The sequence below is a fragment of the Gymnoscopelus microlampas genome (assembly GCF_963454915.1).
Source record: "Gymnoscopelus microlampas genome assembly, chromosome: 23".
Taxonomy (NCBI): Eukaryota; Metazoa; Chordata; class Actinopteri; order Myctophiformes; family Myctophidae; genus Gymnoscopelus; species Gymnoscopelus microlampas.
Window position 1 is genome coordinate 18,005,976 of NC_139960.1, and position 20,809 is coordinate 18,026,784.

Here is a 20,809-nt window from a genome sequence, read left to right on the forward strand (position 1 = left end):
GACCCAAACGCCGTCAACGCCTGTAAACGTCCCTTCCTTTAGAACTGCAGTTCCCACTGGTGGCCTCGCAGCGTCGCTGTGGTAATAATAACGCATGGTTTTGTTTTGCCACACTTTCGTCGTACGGCGGTGAAAAATAGCCGATCTACAAGCTCAAAAAGGCTTCCTGGAGTGACGCGTTGTGAGCTTGTAGATCTGCGATTTATTTCTGGTGCGCGACACCGTCGTACGAAGGAGTATAATATATTAAGCGTCATCACCAGTGCTGGTTCACATTACATTTCGAGGACATTTAAATCTATTATTTGTATTCAAATTATGATTTGTATTTAAATTGTTAATATTAGTAGTATTATTTTATTATACGTGTGTTTTATTAAATGTATTTTATTATACTATTACGTTTAAATGTATTCAATTTCATAGTGCTGATTTCTATTACATTTCTGTTCAGTGCTTAGATCCGGTTTATAGCCCGCCTACTATATCCGGTAATTTCCACGTCCACCTAATTCACATACAGAGACCATTTCTGTATCCGCTTTGGACCGGATATGCAAACTACAAATTGAATTGATCCCACGGTCTACTCTCTAGCTTTGGACTCGATTGGTAGGAGCCTCTGTCAATCATTCACACGCCACTCTGATTGGTCCAAACATACGGAAGGACTGGAGAAACATTTGACTCCGCCCACCGGCACCACAGGCACACACAGCAGCAGAAATACCTCATCAAGCATGGCTGCTATTGGAGTGCACTTTGGCTACACATGTGCGTGTGTGGCGGTATTTAAGGTAATATAAATACATATATAACTAATTAATGCAATAATATGCTCCGTTGCTTTAAATTTCGTATGTTTAATTAAGATTCAGCTGAATGCTGAGCCCTTTTCAAGTACTTCAACATTCCTGCTAGGCTAGGCTAGCTAGTGGTAGCTGATGGTCAACACCAGTACAGTACAGTAGCGAGTAGCCTACAGTACACCAGTAGCCTTGGATCAAGACTATCATAAATTTATTGAATCGATATTATCTATAAAGATCGATTAAATATATCTATATAAATGTCAAAATGTATTGCATACATCTGTGATGGTCTTGATCCAAGGCTACAGTACACCAGTGATTCATATACAATGAATTAGGCTTGTTATCTCTGCTACATTCAGCTAATGTTGGGCACAGTGACGTAGGTTAGCTTTCAGCATCACTAATAATCAACATGTGGATGGATGTGTGTTTTGTCTAGGATGGCCGTGCTGATGTGGTTGCTAATGATGCGGGTGACAGGGTCACCCCAGCTGTGGTGGCATACAGGGACACTGAACAGGTGAGTGATGAGATGAATGATGGGGGAGCATCCATGTTCCCAGGGTTCACCCTAACCCAGTGGTTCTCAACCTGTGGTTGGGGTCCCCACATTATTATTTTGGGGGGGTCCCCAGATGACAGTGAAGTGACAATTTAAGGACTTTTAAAACCTTGTTAATCAAAATAAAGAAAATACCATGACTGCATCAAAAGTAATCAAACATTGGCCAAATTGTCAAATAATATAAGAAAGAAGCTACGAAAATAGCCAATCTACAAGCTTGTAGATCTGCTATTTTCACAATATGTATCTGTGGAACCGAGTCAAACTAAATTGAATGCCCCAATTCCTACATTCAAGTGCTTGTCAGAGTGGGGGGGTCCCCAGTTCAAATATGATTATTTTGGTGGGTCCCCAGTTCAAATATGATTATTTTGGGGGGTCATGGCCTGAAAAGGGAACCACTGCCCTAACACCTAACCCCAAACCCTAATCGTCATAGGACCTAGCCGCAAGCACCTTGGATGCTCGCTGCATCTAAGTTGCAGTACCCTCCATTGACAGCCCATTCATGAAACGGAAAAGTATCTGGCAGTATACTTTTAAATGATGATAAATTAATTATCCAGTCATTATGTCTCTGCCAATGCTCCACTGTTTTCATGTTATGAGCAAGTTTCTGTCAAACTCCATGCAGCTTTGATTCTTTCTTTAGTGTGCGAGTTAGGGAGTGGTCGTTTAATGTCCTGTATTATAGTAGTTTAATACAATCAGATCGGACTTTTGTGTTTCGTGAATGGCGGCTGTCAATGGAGGGTATTAACCCATTTAGACCTGAGGCCGATTCTAAAAACGCCTTCTAAATCCTGACCTAAGTTTTCTGAGAAACTTGTATATAGCAACAAATGTATGTTGCTATATACTGGATAGCAACAAGAACCTCTAAAGGGGTTCCCGTCCTGAACGGTATAGTTACAAATAGGGGTTCCCCCATAAAATGGGTTAACTTAGATTTGGTTAGCATCTAAGTTGCTTGTGGCTACATAGGGCATTGGATAGCCCCTTTCGGGACCCCGTTTACCTTTTTTATATTTGGGAAGGTGGTATCCAGGGTCCCTTGTCGCTCAAAGCACTCTCTCTCGTAATCGCGGGTACCACTGTCTCGTCTCGGGCTAATAGCTCGTCGCTTAGAAGTTGCAGAGATTTCTCAAAGGTACCAAAAAGAGCAATACTAACGCGCGGTTAATCTGCATTAATGCGCTCGGATCGGCGATGCCGTTTAACATTTTTAATAATTTAGTAAAGCTTAAGCTCCTCTCTCACACACTCTGCTCCACTTCCCATGTCCCGCCTCCCCGCGGTGACTGACAAGCTGCGCGTCCTACGCATACCTCTATGGTCCTACGGTACTGCCTCTGATTGGCGAGCTCCTACATGCTTGCATGACAATCACAACGCGGGGAGGCGGGACATGGGAAGTGGAGCAGAGTGTGAGAGAGGAAATTAAGCTTTACTAAATTATTAAAAATGTTAAACGGCATCGCCGATCCGAGCGCATTAATGCAGATTAACCGCGCGTTAGTATTGCTCTTTTTGGTACCTTTGAGAAATCTCTGCAACTTCTAAGCGAGTGCTTTGAGCGACAAGGGACCCTGGATACCGCCTTCCCAAATATAAAAAAGGTAAACAGGGTCCCGAAAGCGGCTAGGCATTGGAATGACCCCAAACTATGTCATGTTAAGTGTTTGGTCCATACAAATGGCTTGATGCTCTGAACAAGTTTTACTGTACAAAACTGAAGCATCAGGCTGTTTTTGCTGACTTTTACCTTTTTCTTTTGATACATTTGGCTACACAGTATTCATATAATTAAGAACAACAACAATGAATACACTTGCCACTTAAAATACTATGGCCTTGTTCTATCCTCTGATTTTACATGCAAGTTGTTAGACAACTACCTTTTACACTCGCTAGTCACATACTGTACATAGGCCGATGGAGTCCCAACAGTTATCAGTTGGTTAAACTATTTAACCAACCACATTTCTGTTTAGAATAAAAAAGAGCCTGGTTATCTGGCAAAGTAGTCGACACTTCTATTTGTTTATAGACTGGCATGTTGTTTGTGTCTCCCTCCATTCAGATCGTAGGCATTGCAGCGAAGCAGGGCCGTGTGCGCTATGCTGATAACACTGTGGTCAAAGTTAAACAGGTGCTGGGCAGAAGGTGAGTAGACGCATCCTGTACCTCTAGGGCTGGGCAACATATTCTATAGATATCGTGCTATGACAGGACTAGATATCTTCTGGGATTTTGTATGGATCATAATATTGTGATATGGCATAAGTCTTTTCCTGGTCTTAAAGGTGCTGTGTAAGCGATATCATTTTGTTAAAATAAGTGCTAAATACTTTAGTTCTATATTACCTCATGAGTAGTCTGGGAGGGTTAGCGTCGGAGCTTGGACAGCAGGGGCGCGGCCACTGCGTTGTGATTCAAATCAACAGCCAATGAAGAAAAGGGGGCGGGATCCACATGCAGTGGGTGATGCATCTAAATAGGATCGACGGGAAGCAATTTCCCCTTGAGAAATTTCGGCCGCCATTGTTGTGTACTGCTGTTTGCCTCTCGTCGGACTTTTTAGACGAGTTGCACAGCTCTCAGACCGGTAAGAGGCGTGTCCGCTCAGATTCAGAGCGTGACGTACATCCCGCCCACAAATACCAGGGCTGTGGCCCAGAAGTTCCTCGCCAGAGCTGGCGAAAACTTCTGGGAACTCAGATTACCTCATGAGTAATAATTGTTGTAGAGTGGTAAGTAACAGGGGTCTCCCCATCTCTCCAGCTCTTAAGTAAACAAAAAATACTTTTCAGGTCAGACTCAGGATACCAATTTCATCCAATCTAGTCTTGCATAGTGGATCAGAGATCTCTGCCTACTGATGTGTCTGGTGACATCTAAATTCAATGAATGCAGGAGAAAACCAGAAATGACAAACCTACGTCCACTGCTTTGAAAACCAATCCTGATACCGTCCCATTTAAAGGACCACTCCTAAAGTCTTTGCATTGGTTCTGTGCTGCTGTCATTTCTTTTTTTAATCGTTTCCATCCAGTTTTAGCCCATTCGCTGAATTTACATGTTACCAGACGTACCGCCAGGCAGAGATCTCTGATCATCTAGCTAAGTGAGACTGCGAGAGTGAACTCGTATGGGATTCAGGATAGACAAGTGAAATTGGAAGTGATGAGAAACTAATAAACAAGCAGACAACGTTGGAAGTTGATAACTGGTCTTTGTGGGGTTCTCACTCCTGGTGGTATGACATTTGTAAACCCATCTGAAAAAGGGTTTTCTGTCTACTAAAGAGCTGGAGAGACATCTGTTACTGAACAAACACTATAGCAACGATTACTTATCGGAATATAGCTTTTCAACAATAAACCTTTTGTTTCACATGGCGTATTTAATCACTTAAACCTTATTTTATACTTTTTTTTTGTAATTGTCAAAGATTTCGCTATTTGTTTTGCTATGTGGTAAAGAAGCTGATATATTCTGTGTCTATATTTCACTCTCTCTCATCAGCTTTGATGACTCTGAAACACAGAAACACAAAGCAGAGAGTAAATGTCCAGTGAGTATCTCTGTGTTCATTATCTTAACAGCTATTATAACTTAAAGTTTGCAATCACCATACCGTTCACAAGAATACTTGGGTTTAAACATTCCCACTATTCATTCTGAGAAAGACTGCCTTTCATTACTATGCCCTTCGCATGTGGAACTGTCTACAATCAGATTTAAAACTGGAGAACTTCATTTCACTTGATCGCTCTGAATACTCTCAGTCTGAGATCTGTCTTGATTTGCATTCTTAGAAATTCTGAAATGTCTATTATCTTGTATTGAAAAATGTTTAAGAAATCACAACTCTCTGGATCTGTCTCTTAAGACGCTCTCTAGATGTTTTTTTTTCCATGGAATCCTATCATTTTGACCTACATGTATGTGGGATTTGTTTTGTTGTTGCTTTTATTTAAATGTGACCTTACTGTGTTTCTGTCTTGCTGTCTTGCTGTACCAATGTGATTATCCTCTCTCAGGAGTAAAGCACTCTTATGCGTCGATGAGACCATTATCCCCGCTTGTGATTTCATTGTTTATTTGCTGACTTGGCACCGCATGATAACAGGAAGCATGTGTAATTAGTGTGTGGTGTTTGCTTTTCAGGTGGTGAACAAAGGGGAGAAGCCTCATTACGAGATCACGGCAGGGGAGCAAACCAAACATGTCGTCCCGGAGGACGTCGCCAAGCTCATCTTCCACAAAATGAAAGGTGACCTGCCAGAAGCGCGCTCCAGTTACTCAACGTTTGAGGGCTGTGCATTGTGTTCCACTGACAACATTAATGTTGGAAACTCCCTAACTCGATGGTTCCCAACGTGAAGCCCGGGGACCTCCTGGAGGTCCCCAGGTAAATTATCGATATCATGATACCAATTGGTCCCTTACTTGTTTTTCTTTTAACGGTGTGGTATGCAAGAGGCTAGCCGTCTATGTGAGGGTCTGTGTGTGTGTGTTTGGGTGTCTGTCTCTCTCTGGAGCTAATCTCACAAACCGCTGACAAAAATGTTGAATACTTTTTGAAATATGTAACTTAAATTGTATAATTTAAGTCAATGGGGCTGTGGGGAGTCGTACATCATAGATATGTCAAGTTAGTCAACCAATTTGGCCATCATACACCGTAAAATCCATAGTGTTAACTTATCCAGTTGTTACTCAAGGAATTTTCAAATTGAACCAAATGGAGCCTTACGGTTCTATATGTACACTCTCATGTTAAATGAACACTCACAATTTAACTGTGCAGACTGGGCTTCCAGAGATAAAAATCGTATCAGATGGGGTCCACCGGCTGATGCTTAACATACCTTGACTGCTTACAAGAATAAAAGCACATGCGCTCACACTTTTTTTTTTTTTTTCTTTCAGAAACCGCTCAGTCAGCCTTGGGCTCGGAAGTCACTGAGGCCGTCATCACCGTTCCCTTTGAGTTTGCACAAGCTCAGAAGAATGCTCTGAGGTAAGGCACACGGTGACCGCTGGAACTTCTACACCACATTTAAAAAGTACAGAAATCCCTTGCATTGTGTGTGTGGTGTGCATGGATTAAAGTTCTCAGTCGCCACGATTGCTTTCAATCATTTGGATTCCGTTGAGGCCAGGTCTTTCTCTTTTCTAACTCTTCGCTAACTATAAAGGTTGATTTATACCTAATTGTGCGCCAGTTTCCCACGCCAAAATAGCAGATCTGCAAGCTCACGTTGTGAGCTTGTAGATTTGTTGCGTGACACTTTGTGTAGCCAGTATAAATCACGCATAACCCTAACCTAAATAACATGCTATCTAAATTACATTTGACCAGGTTTTTAGAACGATGTTAGCAAAACTATAATATAATAAATGTACATATTGTGCTAAATGTTTAGTAAACCGAGTGCTAGTGTGGCACACCGTTCCTCAAATCACAGATTGGAACCTTTCGGTTGAGTTCAGTTTTAATCTGTGTGTGTGTGTGTGTGTGTGTGTGTGTGTGTGTGTGTGTGTGGTTTGCAGAGAGGCAGCCTCAGCTGCAGGCTTCCGCGTGTTGAGGCTTATCCATGAACCAGCCGCTGCTCTTCTGGCGTACGACATCGGACAGGATTGCCCGTCAGGCAAGAGGTACGACACCCAGGATGAGGAGCAGTCTAACCCATTAAGAGGCCCGAGGCCGATTCTACAAATGAGTTCTAAATCAGACGTTTTTGCACGCCAAGGACCCCCAAAATGATATGTATTTGGCCAGGGACACCCCCGTCTGAAAATGTCTTGTGCCAGGGACCCCCATAAGAGAAGATTTGTGTTAAATCACAGCTGTGAGCTTGTAGATCTGCTATTTTTGAATAGCCAACGCTAAAATGACACGGATGCTATCCTGGTTTTAATGGTTTAAAGCGCAATGACATTTTTGAGTCTAGGTTTGAGTCTTACCGTGTAACTAAATTGTTCTTACCTTGTAACTAAATTACACAACATGTAACCAGTCCAGTTGCACTAGTCCATTTTGATTAGAATTGACTTGGACTGCACTGTGAAACAGCTGCTCTCAAAGCAAACACCCCCCCCCTTTTAACACACAATACACACGATACAATTGTAGCATTTTGTATTAATTGTATCCTCATAAAGCAACGGTTCAGACGCCTGTTTGTGATCTTGAGCGCATTAAGACTGACTTGCAGTGTGTTGCCAACAGCCATGTGCTGGTGTACAAGCTGGGCGGGACGTCTCTGAGTGTGACGGCGCTCCAGGTGAACGGCGGAATGTTCCGGGTCCTCGACACGCACACCGACCACAGCATCGGAGGAGAGAGCTTCACACAGGCCCTGGCACAGCACCTGGCCTCCGAGTTCAAGAGGTAACTAGTAGCCAGTATGCACAGGCAAACCTTCACAGGTTATCAAACCACTTCCAGTGCCCTAATAGCCGATCTACAAGCTCATAGTGCGTCAAGCTTGTAGATGGGCGATTTTTGTTGAAGAGTTTTTGGTGTTAGAGGGAGGGGTCTTTAAAAAAAATAGGGGAAATAACATCTATACATGTTGCAGATGCAACCTGCCTGTAGATAGCTATTTTCACTATTTTGTGAATACAATATAAGTTTAAAACAGGGCCTAAGTTATTAATTACTGCAAGTTCAATAGAATATAGGCTGTACATATTCTGGTCATACATGTCTATATTTTTTTATGTAGGCCATATGGTGTACATACCTGTAGTCTAACTATATTTCAGAACATCATTGCACAAACTCAGTATGTGTGTGTAACGGGAGCTATCTAATCATCTGTATGTTCGATCATGTGAACAGTTGTTGTAGGTGCTGAAAAGCCACCATTCTCCAGATACGCTCATGACGTTAATTATTTTTTTTGTTTTGTGTGTGCGTGTGTGTGCAGATCATTTAAGCAGGATGTGAGTGGTAACGCTCGGGCCATGATGAAACTGATGAACGGTGCCGACTTGGCCAAGCACTCCCTGTCCACACTGGGCACTGCCAACTGTTTCGTGGACTCTCTGCATGACGGCATGGACTTTGAATGCAACGTCTCCAGGTGCTGAACCCAAACCTCACTTAGAATGTTCCTTTTGCCATGGTTTATTATACTGCCTTATAACTCTCAGGTAGATTTCTGGGTAACACTTTACTGTTCTTGTTTAGGTAGGGTGGTCTATAATGCATTATAATCGCATTAATAATGCGCTTATATGGCATTCTAACACATTATAAATGTTTAATGTATGACAACTTATAACAATGTTTATAATGTATTATAAGTGCTGGTCATAATGCATTATAAGCTCAGTGGAACAACACATTATAACTACCTTTACTTAGTTAAGTTATAGAGTACTGAAGTCCTGACGTCATTCGCTCATCCCCTGGGTCACAGAAGTTTTTCTCTATGGAAAATAACATTGGTCATCTTAGAATCGTCTCATATAAGTTTATTAATTCTACGGAGGCAACATTAGCGAATTCTCACCGTCAGTTGATGCTTCATATCCATATGAGTCAAACCGCCGTGCTCATTTGTTTATTCTTATATGACGCGATATTAAACGTCTATGGGAATTCAGCATGGGCAAAGCCATTTACCGGCACATTTACCGGCACCGGTCACGTGGTTCATGTAACTCGAAATAGTGACAAACGCTCATAGACCCCAGTGCATTCCTTAACTTCCGGTTCAGGGCTTTGTCACTATTCGCCAATAGAAGGCTCTGTAGAAGACCTGGCCTGATGAAGTGAATGGAGGTGGCGTAACTCTCTAATAAATGGCTCTGAGCATGGGGAAACCCAAAAAAATTACCCAGATAGGATGCGTAAATTACGTCAGACTTCAGTGCTCTATAAAGTGTCTTTGTTATAAGTTGTTATGCATCATCTATATATATACAATTTGAATCCTGCGCCATGTCGGTTGTCAGTATGTTTGTCAGTATGTTGTATGTACGTTGCATCACTCCGAATATGGACACAACGCCAGTGTGACGTAATCTCACGACAGCATGACATCACGCATGACATCACATCCTACCTATAAATTCTAGGATGCCGTCAGATCGCACCAGTTCGACGGCTTCCATAGTGGGTTTTGGTCATTGGAGAGGTGATGCACGTCACCTCTTTCTGAAGTGGGTACTTTCAAAGCCTGCCGTGGATTTAGGAGAGCACAAAACTCTCTCTCACACTGTGAGGTGCCTGTAAGGTGGCACTGCAAAGTGAACGACGCGTCACGCTAGACGTTCGGGCCGCGTAGCGGCCCGAACTTCTAGTTATAAACATTTCTAACTAGTGTTATGAAGGATTATGATGTTTTATAAATGACGGCATTCCCCTCCCTGCCCTTCTGTATAAAATCTCACTGCTTATTGCCGTTTGTTTTCTTTGCTTAGAGCCCGCTTTGAGCTTCTCTGCTCGTCCCTGTTCAATAAGAGCATCCAGCCAATCAAAGCCCTGCTGGAGGAGGTTGGCCTCACCGCCAGTGACATCAACAAGGTAGGTAGCACATACGTACGCCAGTAGTACACACTTCCTTTAAATGTACATGTAGACCGGTGGTGGGAGTAATTGTGAACACACACAAAATAGTCATATTTGAACTGGGGACCCCCCCATTGAGTTGACGGCATTACATTTTGTTTGACTCTCTTCCACAGATGAATATTGTGAAAATAGCAGATCTACAACGCTCACAGCGCCTCACAAGTCACAATGAGAGGCGTTGTGAGGTTGTAGATCGACTATTTTCATTTGTTTTGCCTCTTTTATTTTTGACAATTTGGGATTAGAGTTAAACATGACTTATACCTAGATGCATTCCAGTGTCAAAAATAGCTGATCAGGCTTCAGGCTTACGGTTAAAAATGGCAAAATATATTAATAGTAGCACTAATAAAATCGCTGTCCAAAAAAAATCCTCACAAGTATAGTAATTACAAACCTGCGTGTGTTTCAGGTGGTCCTCTGTGGCGGCTCGGCCAGGATCCCTCGTCTCCAGCAGATGATCCGCGACCTCTTCCCCGACGTGGAGCTGCTGAGCTCCGCCCCTCCCGATGAGGTCATCGCAGTGGGTGCCGCCCTCGAGGCGGGCCTATTGGTCGGCAGAGATGGCCCCTCCCTGGAGGAGGAGTCTGTCCCTGTGGATGCTTGTGCCTCGGACATTCTAGTGAAGGTATGTCGGTGTACACAAAACGCACAGCAAACTGAACTTGAGAATAATTGAATCCTCACTCCCTTGGGGTATTATTTGTCACAGTACATCTGAAAATGTGTCCTTTGCATTTACCCATCTTTACTATTGGGAGCAGTGGGCGCTATTAACCCATTGAGACCTGAAGCCGATTCTACATGTCTCCTAAATCTCAACAGTATTCTGAAAAACGTATGTTTCTATATCAGTGGTGCTCAATCTTTATCATGTCAAGGACCCCCAAAATTATATGTATTTGGCCGCGGACCCCCATCAAAATATTTTGTTCCAGGGACCCCCAGAAGCAAAGATTTGAGTTAAAAAATGTTCGCTTTAAAAATATATATATATTCAAAGATTTGCACACATTTTCACGATTTTTCAAAAATAGCAGATCTACAAGCTCGTAGCGCGGCACCGAGTGAGCTTGTATATCTGCTATTTTTGAATAGCCCAAAGTGTAATGCTTTTTAGCTCAAATCTAAAAATGACACAGTTCCAGGTCTTAATGGGTTGAAATATAAAAGTAAAATATTTGACTGCAGTTAACCATTTGCAAACTGGCGTCCCTATTTTGGGCATGACGTTATAGGCAAACATTTTTCAAAAACGGCAAAAATAACAGATGAGCTATAAGCTCAATGCTATTGAGACAGTTTGAACCGAGGTTGGAGTTGGGGCTTATCTAAGGTGATGTGGTGAGGTCATCCTGAAACGGGCTTAACTGTAGTCTGGGTGTAACTGAAAGGCCAGAGGCAGGTCACTAACCTTCTGCTATTTATAAAGAAAAATGACAAACCAACCTTCTCTGATTGGCTACACGTTATGATTGACAGGAGCTGGACGACTCGGGGGCCGAGGTGTTCAATGTGCTCCTCCCATCGGGCACGCCCCTTCCCGCACGCCGTCATCACATCCTGAGTGCGCGGGGCCAACTCTCCTCGCTCTGCCTTGAGCTGTATCAGCGAATCACGGAGCAGCCTGAAAAACTAGCCAAGGTATCGTCATACGTTCTGGTTCTCATGTTGAGGTGGAGACAGGCGAAGTCACTATTCTTGTGCATTAGATCAAGGGTTTCCAAACTTTTCAGGCCTTGACCCTCAACTTGCCTGTGTATCTACATTCCTGCAGATTGTCCTGCGTGATCTGGAGCCTAATGAGAACAATCATAACATTGATGCAGTGCTGACCATGAAAAGGTAACCAGTAGCTCTTGTGGCAGCTTAAAACAATACATTTATAGATGCGCACATAATGCATATAGTCGCTGTTGGGTGGAAACCTTATATGTCCAAAACAGTTACTTTTCAGGAGGGGGGGGGGGGGGGCTGTGTACATGGCTCCAATGTTATTTTGTCACCAGCTCTTAATACTTTTCATTGGTTAAATGTGTATGAAATTCAGACACACTTGACCGCTTATAACCTGGTGCCACTGTTTTGGGCATGTTGTTGTAGGTGGAAAATATCGAAATGTTTCTAAATCTTTTCCAATCTTTCCTTCGAGCTCACAAGAGCTTGTAGATCAGCTATATTCTCTACTTTAGCATGGCACAAAGTATAAAATGGGGGCATATATTTATTACAAAAGAAAACTGTAAACATGGAGAAATGCATGGGTTTCTGACTTCCTGTCCAACAGTGACAGTATGAGTGACTTGTGTTTGTTTTCTGTGTGTGTTTAAGGGACGGCTCCCTCCACGTTTCTTGTGTAGACCAGATCAGTGGCAAGTCGGAGGCCATCACCATTGCAGCAGCATCTTGAAACCACCATTAAATTTTACACACACAAACACACATAGACACATACTACCACAATTTGTGTACAAAGCTTTTTATGTTCAATCAATATTAAATGTTCAACCCAAACTGTACAGTATGCTGTGGGAATGTTTTATTAAACGTTGGATCACCGTAAAATAGAATGGTTAACAATAAGATGAGAGAAAAAGGTTTTATTGATCTGAAATTCAGGAATGTGCACAGCAGGGGTATTCAACTAGATTAGGCAGGGGGCCACAATTGTAAAACGACTTGAAGTCAGGGGCCACAAGACCATGTTTGTGGTTAACCGTTTGTTATGTGTGCTATAGCAAGTTCCCAAACTTTTCAGACTGTGACCCCCAAAAGATAATCATTTGAACTGGGGACCCCCCCCACCCTGACAAGCACTTGGAATTGTAGGAGTTGAGACATTACATTTAGTTTGACTCAGTTGCACAGATAATTATTGTGAAAATAGACCAACTACAAGCTCTCAACGCCTTGCACTGCGAGGTGTTGTGAGCTTGTAAATTGGCTATTTAAAACAATATTTGCCTCTCTCTTTACTATTTGAAAATGTGGCCAATTTGATATTAAAAAGGTCTTAAAAGTAATTAAATTGTAACTTTATAAATGTGCAGATACCCTATACACTGATACTGTATGTTGAATGTGCACTGCTGAGTGAGAAAACAATGTTGCACATTAAGCTAATCATCTGGGGACCCTCCAAAATCATTTGGGGACCCCCCTTTGGGTCCTGACCCCCAGTTTGGGAACCACCGCTATAGGACAACAATGGACATAAATCCATTATGGTAACTTATTAGGGCTTGCTTCATACTGCATTCATGCATTTTGATGTTTGAATAGATAATTTCTGTACCAGTTGTCTTTAGTGCTCAGGCTTTGTTTTGGATATAAAAAAATAGGAAGTAGATATTTCGGTGTGTTCTGTGCATGTCCCTGGCATGGAAGCGTCTTTGTGTGAAGAATAGTGGAACCAAGGTAAAGGTAATTTTTGTCTCCGCCAGGAGACTATGTTTTCGTCCTCGTCCTTCTGTGTGTCCACCAAGCTAACATTGGTCAAGCTTCACGTGACACCTGACAATATGTTGAAAGGGTGTGCTTTGATTTGCTAGCGAGACGCATGATGAAATAGAGCCCTATAAATAGGTGTCACTTCAAAAGATCATTTATATCTTTTGAAGTGAGGTAAGACTGGATTAATCAGGAACAGTACTGGCGGAGACCTGTGCTCCGAGGAGCACATTTTCTAGTTTTTAAATGTTTTTGAGCATCTGACTGATAAGGGCACAAGCTCTAATAATGATCTAATCAGTTCAGAGTTAGACCATCATTCAGCCCAGGACACTATTGAGGATGAATTAATCATACTGTATAAAACTAGCTAATGGATGCAGAATAATTATTTCTTTGGTGTAATGGCGTAATGACATGGTGTAATGTCATGCTGAGCTACTTGAAAGCTATTTATTTCTCCATGTTTAATGTGTAAGGCAGAAGTCATGAAGCAGTTGCTACTATTTGCAGGCATGCAAAAGTGTCACTTTTCGGCGAAATTCGCCGTTTTGAATCCATATTGGGCACTTGTGTGATTCGTGGAGATCCGGTGTAAAAATGTTTTTGGAGGGGTGGGGGGGTCGTATATCGATCTCGGCCTCGGGTGTTGTTGGGCCCGGAGTGATCTTTCACTCAGACGGACCATCCATAATGACTTGTGCTGGATTAATTGTCAACAAGCGGCAGCTGGGTGAGTGTGCGTCAAGCTGCGTGCGCGTGAGTGCGTGCGTGAAAATCAGCAACACCTGCGGTGCCGACTCAGATCAAATCAATGGATGGACATTTGGACAACAACAAGTGAACAAGACGAGTGTAAGAAGCGTGAGGTAAGAGATAGAAATGGAGAGAGAAATGTTATGTATATGATGGACCAGTCAAAAGAGTAACTATTGTGTTTTATAATCTGCAAATTGACTTATTTACTTTGTCGTTCAAGCCTAAAGCTCGTTCGATGTACGATGTAAATGGGTCTACTTCGCCGTTCGACCGGTCGCGCATCGAAAATAGCCAATCTACAAGCTCACAACGCGTCGCGTCCGCGACCCGTTGTGAGCTTGTAGATTTGCTATTTTCGATGCGCGACCCCGTCGAACGGCGAAGTAGACCCATTTACATCGTAAATAGACTATAAACACACGTTGTTGTAGGCTATTATTATAATACAACCCGTAATCAATGCATGGTGGTTTGAGTTAGTAGACTAGATAAAATAAGGCTGCTGGCTAGCTTGCACAAGTTGCACTCACTGTTGGGTATATTTTTGTGTATTTTCTTGACATTGGTCACTATTAGTTTTAATGAATGACACAGATCCAGTGGTGGAAGAAGTAGTCACATTTTTTAACTTGAGTAAAAGTATCAATACCACAATGTAGAATACTCTGTTACAAATAAAGGTCTTGTATTCAGAATTTACTTAAGTATAAGTACAGAAGTATTGGCATCAAAATGTACTATTTAAAGTACCAAAAGTAAATGTACTCATTATGCAGACTGTCCCATTTCAAGCATTCAAAATGTATTAAAATATTTTGAAAATAGCTGATCTACAAGCTCACAATGTGATGCACATTGTGAACTTGTAGATCAGCTATTTTCAAATAGGCTATTTGAAAATAGCAGATCTACAAGCTCACAACACATTGTGAGCTTGTAGATCAGCTATTTTCAAATGGCCTCTATCTATCTATCTATGTGGTTTAGTAATACAAATCTAAAAAGTAACTACAGTTTTAAAATAATTGTAGTGGAGTAAACGTACAATATTTTCCTCAGATGTAGTGGAGTAAAAGTATAATTGGAAATACTCCACTAAAGTAAAACATACCTCATTGTACTTTAGTACAGTACTTGAGTAAATACTTAGTTACTCAACATCACTGCACAGAGCAATTAAATGCTACTTTTCAGCCAGGGGAGAACAGGGTCCAGAAAACTATTCTTTTGAGAGGTATATCATGATATTAATGTATTCTTTGAAATGATTTGAGTGAGCTAAACCTAAAACAAAACTGTTTCCTGTGATTTACTTTTCAGAATGAGGGATTTAGGGGAAAGTGAGGCTTTGGTGGTCAAGAAGTTGGATGCAGGCCTTAGGTGCAGCTGGAACTGGGCTTGGCTGAAACTAGAGGTACAAATGGAGCTAAAGGGACAAGAGCACAAGTTCCCTTTATCAGACATTTATAAGAAGATTGATAAAAGAGGTTATGCACGGTGCATTCTCTGCTGCAAGGAGATAAACTATTCAACCAAGGGCAGTCATGCTATGATTGCACACTGCAAAACAGATATGCACCAAAAAAAAGTGCTTGACATCGCCACAACACACAGCATAGGCAGCACCCTTTTACCACCTGCTGGACCTGAAGTTGGAGCTTCCACTTCAGCTCCACTACTACAGGGTCCAGAAGGTGTAAGGCAGCGATGCCAGGCAAAGTTGCCAACTGCAATTGTGAACCGCACAGCAAATGCAGAGGTATGTGCTGTTGTGGGAGTGTATCTATTTCCCCCAGGTTCTTTGTTCCCTGCTTACAACCCACTAACCATAACCCTAATCCTAATGTAATCAGGGAACATAGAACCTGGGGAACATAGGTATGACCACGATGTTGTACACCCAAAGTTCAGCACCAGCAGCATTCTACACTTTGCAATTTACCCAAGAGAATAAAGCCACACTAGCTGCTTTTAACTCATTTTACCATTTGTGTTCTAGGCCATGGTCCTTGGAGTGCTTGCAGAGCATTCTCTCCCCTTTGCCATTGCACCGGTAGTTGTGGAGCTTGCTCAGACTCTGGCTCTGGACAAAGTGGCCTTGAATGGACTCAAGCTTTCGAGGACAGCTGCTAGATACAAAATGGTCCATGGTCTAGGGCGGACGTACTCGGAAAGGACCTTCTCCAACCTGAGGAGATTTCCCTTTTCCCTAAACTTGGATGAGAGCACTTCAAATAACAACAAAAAGGTTGGTCTCATATTTAATAACAAGATGCATGCAATCTTTTCCTTTCTCTGTTATATTATCATTACTTTGGATACCTATTATATTGCTGAGAAGCAATTATTTGTCCAATCAAAATGTTTATTGTACATGTGGCAAATAAATAAACCCTGATTTTTACATTTGATTTGAAGGTCCTCTCCATCCTCGTCAGCTACTACCATCAGGACTTGAGGAAGGTGATAGTGGAGCATTTGGGGTCCCTGGAGCTTCTAAAAGGGAACGCCAACACCTTGGAAATAGCGCTCTGTGAGTTCTTCAGCAAAAATGACCTACCCTGGAAACATCTGGTTAGCATGCTGATGGATTCTTGCGCCGTCATGAGGGGTAGCAAGACTGGCCTTGAGACCAGGATTCACAAGTACTGTCCAACCCTGCTTGACGTCGATGGGGACTCCTGTCACCACATGCACAACTCTGCAAAGAAGTTTACAGAGCCCTTTGAGAACTATCTTGAGCAGCTGTTCAGGGATGTGCAGATGGATCATCAGTGGTGTCCAGATCAGGTACAAATAAATTGACTTAATTTGCATTTGTTTCCTTGTTCATTGAACTGAATGTATTACAAATGTATTGTCTGGCACATAGCCTCGTCTTCATAACCTAAACAACTGCTATAGTGGGGAGGGCCTGGGACGTTTAACAATGAGAACATTTAGGGGAAGTGTAAGGAAATGCATCATTTCATAGTCTCTCTTTTTGACAGGTGATGTACTTCAAGGAGGTATGCAACATTCTCAACATCCCTGCCTCCAGCCCTCAGAGAGGGTTTGTTTCCCACCGGTGGCTGTCAGCATATGATGCCAGTATGGCAACATCCACCATGTTTCCAGCTTACAAGGTCCTGTACTTTGGCTTTCTAAGCACAGAAGACCAGGAGCTTTATAGAGAGCCTCTGGAGAACATGTACACCCATTACAAGGTCAACCAGAAGGCAAGAGCCAGAATCAGGACCCTACATGAGGACCTCAATCGAAAAGGTGAAGATGATCACTAGTTGTATTGAGTCCTTATTGATTATGGGGGATGGCTGATTTAATTTTAATGCAGTCATAGCTTGGTGAGACTACACACTTGTTGCACACACAATAAATCATCTCCACACACATTCAGGGAGAGGCGGTCTCTGTCAAGTCTGGTATCTGGCTTGTGTTACTTTTCTGTATGCTATCTACCAACATTAAAACCAGGCGTAGCAAACAGTTTGTGATTTCATGGAAAAAAGATTGCTTTTGCCCTAAATGTTGTCTGTCCTACAATTGAGCCTGTCACAGACACTTACACATTTACTGATTATTTTTTCACAGGCATGACGCCGCAAGGCAGAGACCGGAAGAAGAGAGTCTGTAGAAAGGTGTGGCACGAGGAGACCACAACACTGCTTCAGCTCAGCCTTTATATGGGTGTACTGGCTCTCCTCAAGGAGTACGTCATGGTTTTCCAGGTGGGTGTTAAACATTAATTCGAACTGTTGACTACTCTTGTGTATCCAATGGTTGTTTTTCCATTTCATTCCATTTTCCATTTTTGTTCTACATATGCAGGGTAGCCAAACCTTGGTTCACAAACTACATGACAGACAGCTGGAGCTGTTCTTGGCGTTCCTGGCTTGCTTTGTGAAAGCAGAACACATAACCCAAGTATCACCTAGGACTCTGGTGGACCTGGTACTGGTGGATGACATGCTGCTGCCTGCCAGGGAGATGTATGTGGGGAAGGAAGCAGACACATTCAGGACCACCAAGCCCAATCATGCAGTAAGTAGCCTCTTCTATTCATTTACATTTGAGACTTGACATTTTCTTTCGCATTGTTTTTGAAAACCTGTATTAATGTCCAGTTTTGTTTAACTGCATTTCAGCTGCTGAAGCCATTCATGCTGAAGGTGAGAAAGGCGTACATCACTACTGCCTGCTATATGCAGAAGAAGCTCCCCTTGGCCAGCCAGACACTGAGGGCCCTGTCTGCTCTGGACCCACTCATGAGAGGCCATTCACAGGCAACCATCCAGCTGAAGAGGTTAGGTGGAATGCTGGGCCACCTCTTACCAGCTGATGGAGACATCCACAAAGAGCTCACACGATACAACACCGATCTGAGCCTGTCCACGTTCAAGGAGGGAGAGAGCATGGTGGAGTGGTGGGGTCAGGTATTTGATAAGGGGGATAAATACCCAGCCCTCAGTGCATTGGTCAGATGTGCTCTCTCCATCTTTCATGGACCCACCGTTGAGTCGTCCTTCAGCCTGATGAATGAGATCATCGACGCCAGAAGTGGAAAGATGAACATCTCAACGTTTAATGCCATCCAAACAGTCAAATACACCCTCATGTCAAGGGAGAAGACTGCTGTTGAGATGTTCAGGAGGGAGGATGCTAAGTATGGTGAGGTGGATGGCGTACTCTGCAAGAATATCCGGTCAGCAGGAGCCACTGACAAACGCCAGCGTCAACGTAATCTCCTAGAAAAGCAACAGCAGCAGAGCCAATATGACTGCCAACCTTCTGGCAGTGCTCAGGGGAGCAAAAAGCAGGCAGCTGAACAGGAGAAGAGAGCAAGGCTGAAGCATGCAGCAAAGCAGAGACAGAAGGCCCTTGAAACACTGGTCCAGGCCAAAAAGGCAAAAAAGGCAGCAGGCCAGGACAAAACAAAGGCACTCAGGCCTCCACACTGACAGAACTGTTCCCAACATTATTTTATGTATTTGTATTGTTTATTTTTCAGAAAGTGATTGAGACTGACAAGTGTCCTGGCTGACAGTGTGTGGCTTGGAGTTACAAATGTTCAAATCCATCCCAGTGGCCCAACAGTATGAAGAGGACAGGATTTGTTAAGAGAGCAACAGTTTTACCACTAATGTTGTTATTACCTGTGGCACTGTGAGAAAACTTTGCTCTTTGTAAAAGTATACATACAGTGTACAGTATGACCTGCGTAAAGATCTCAGTCAAGCATGCTAAATCAGATTCTTTTGGTGCTAGATTTGGCGAGTGTTGCTGCCCACAGACAGGTCTCCAACAAAGATAATTTCACTGTGCTGACCTGTGAGCTGACCTGTGATTGAAATTAAAGACTTGTTGGAGTAATTGAGGCTTCTTTTTGATTGGCCTTTTACAGGCCCTACCAGCCTGTAAGGGGAGGTAGAGAGTAATATAATACCAGCATGTAGGGGGAGGTAGAGAGTAACATTATAATACCAGCCTGTAGGGGGAGGTAGTGTAACATTATAATACCAGCCTGTAGGGGAGGTAGAGAGTAACATTATAATACCAGCCTGTAGGGGAGGTAGAGAGTAACATTATAATACCAGCCTGTAGGGGAGGTAGAGAGTAACATTATAATACCAGCCTGTTGGGGGAGGTAGAGAGTAACATAATACCAGTCTGTAGGGGAGGTAGAGAGTAACATTATAATACCAGCCTGTAGGGGGAGGTAGAGAGTAACATTATAATACCAGCCTGTAGGGGGAGGTAGAGAGTCACATTATAATACAAGCCTGTAGGGGGAGGTAGAGAGTCACATTATAATACCAGCCTATAGGGGAGGTAGAGAGTAACATTATAATACCAGCCTGTAGGGGGAGGTAGAGTAACATTATAATACCAGCCTGTAGGGGAGGTAGAGAGTAACATTATAATACCAGCCTGTAGGGGAGGTAGAGAGTAACATTATAATACCAGCCTGTAGGGGGAGGTAGAGTAACATTATAATACCAGCCTGTAGGGGGAGGTAGAGTAACATTATAATACCAGCCTGTAGGGGGAGGTAGAGTAACATTATAATACCAGCCTGTAGGGGAGGTAGAGAGTAACATTATAATACCAGCCTGTAGGGGAGGTAGAGAGTCACATTATAATACCAGCCTGTAGGGGGAGAGAGAGTCACATTATAATACCAGCCTGTAGGGGGAGGTAGAGAGTCACATTATAATACCAGCCTGTAGGGGGAGGTAGAGAGTCACATTATAATACCAGCCTGTAGGGGGAGGTAAAGAGTCACATTATAATACCCCCCGTTGACAAAACGGTGGCGGGGGGCACCAAGCCGGTTCAAGCACCGGGCACCACGAAGGGTTTGGTACCCCTAAAAACGTGTTTGGTACCCCTAAAAAACTTGTCACCTTTTTCACCATGGGCCTGTTTGCATGCCTGTATTTGTAACATGGCTGCTTGACAGCTACCCTCGCAGAAAAACGCGAATAAAATAACAATAAATGAACCCTTTAACCAACCAACAATATGAAATGTACCGCCAGGAGAAGACCAAGCCTGCTTGGCCTCAAAGTGAATGTATATTGCTTTAAATGTTTTATTTGAAGCGGTTTCTGACTTGTGACAAAG

At 42.9% G+C, this 20,809-nt stretch overlaps 1 protein-coding gene across 1 annotated transcript; it reads left to right on the forward strand.

The window, feature by feature from the left end:
- Positions 1 to 702: 702 nt before the first annotated feature.
- On the forward strand, positions 703 to 12,495 carry LOC311039950 (heat shock 70 kDa protein 14-like). The gene is made up of 14 exons (XM_084049984.1): positions 703 to 797; positions 1,255 to 1,335; positions 3,464 to 3,546; positions 4,909 to 4,957; positions 5,554 to 5,659; positions 6,319 to 6,409; positions 6,943 to 7,047; positions 7,622 to 7,783; positions 8,325 to 8,480; positions 9,826 to 9,928; positions 10,389 to 10,604; positions 11,459 to 11,620; positions 11,754 to 11,821; positions 12,308 to 12,495. The coding sequence occupies exons 1-14, from the start codon at positions 741 to 743 to the stop codon at positions 12,384 to 12,386; spliced, it is 1,518 nt and encodes a 505-aa protein (XP_083906110.1). The 5' UTR covers positions 703 to 740; the 3' UTR covers positions 12,387 to 12,495.
- The last annotated feature ends 8,314 nt before the right edge of the window (positions 12,496 to 20,809 follow it).

What these genes read in the sequence shown, in the direction of transcription:
- LOC311039950 (XM_084049984.1), top strand. Translation starts at nt 741, where the DNA reads ATGGCTGCTATTGGAGTGCACTTTGGCTACACATGTGCGTGTGTGGCG. An exon ending in AAGCAGAGAGTAAATGTCCA is followed by an intron (nt 4,958 to 5,553) that starts GTGAGTATCTCT and finishes TTTGCTTTTCAG; the next exon opens with GTGGTGAACAAAGGGGAGAA. An exon ending in CTGGCCTCCGAGTTCAAGAG is followed by an intron (nt 7,784 to 8,324) that starts GTAACTAGTAGC and finishes GTGTGTGTGCAG; the next exon opens with ATCATTTAAGCAGGATGTGA.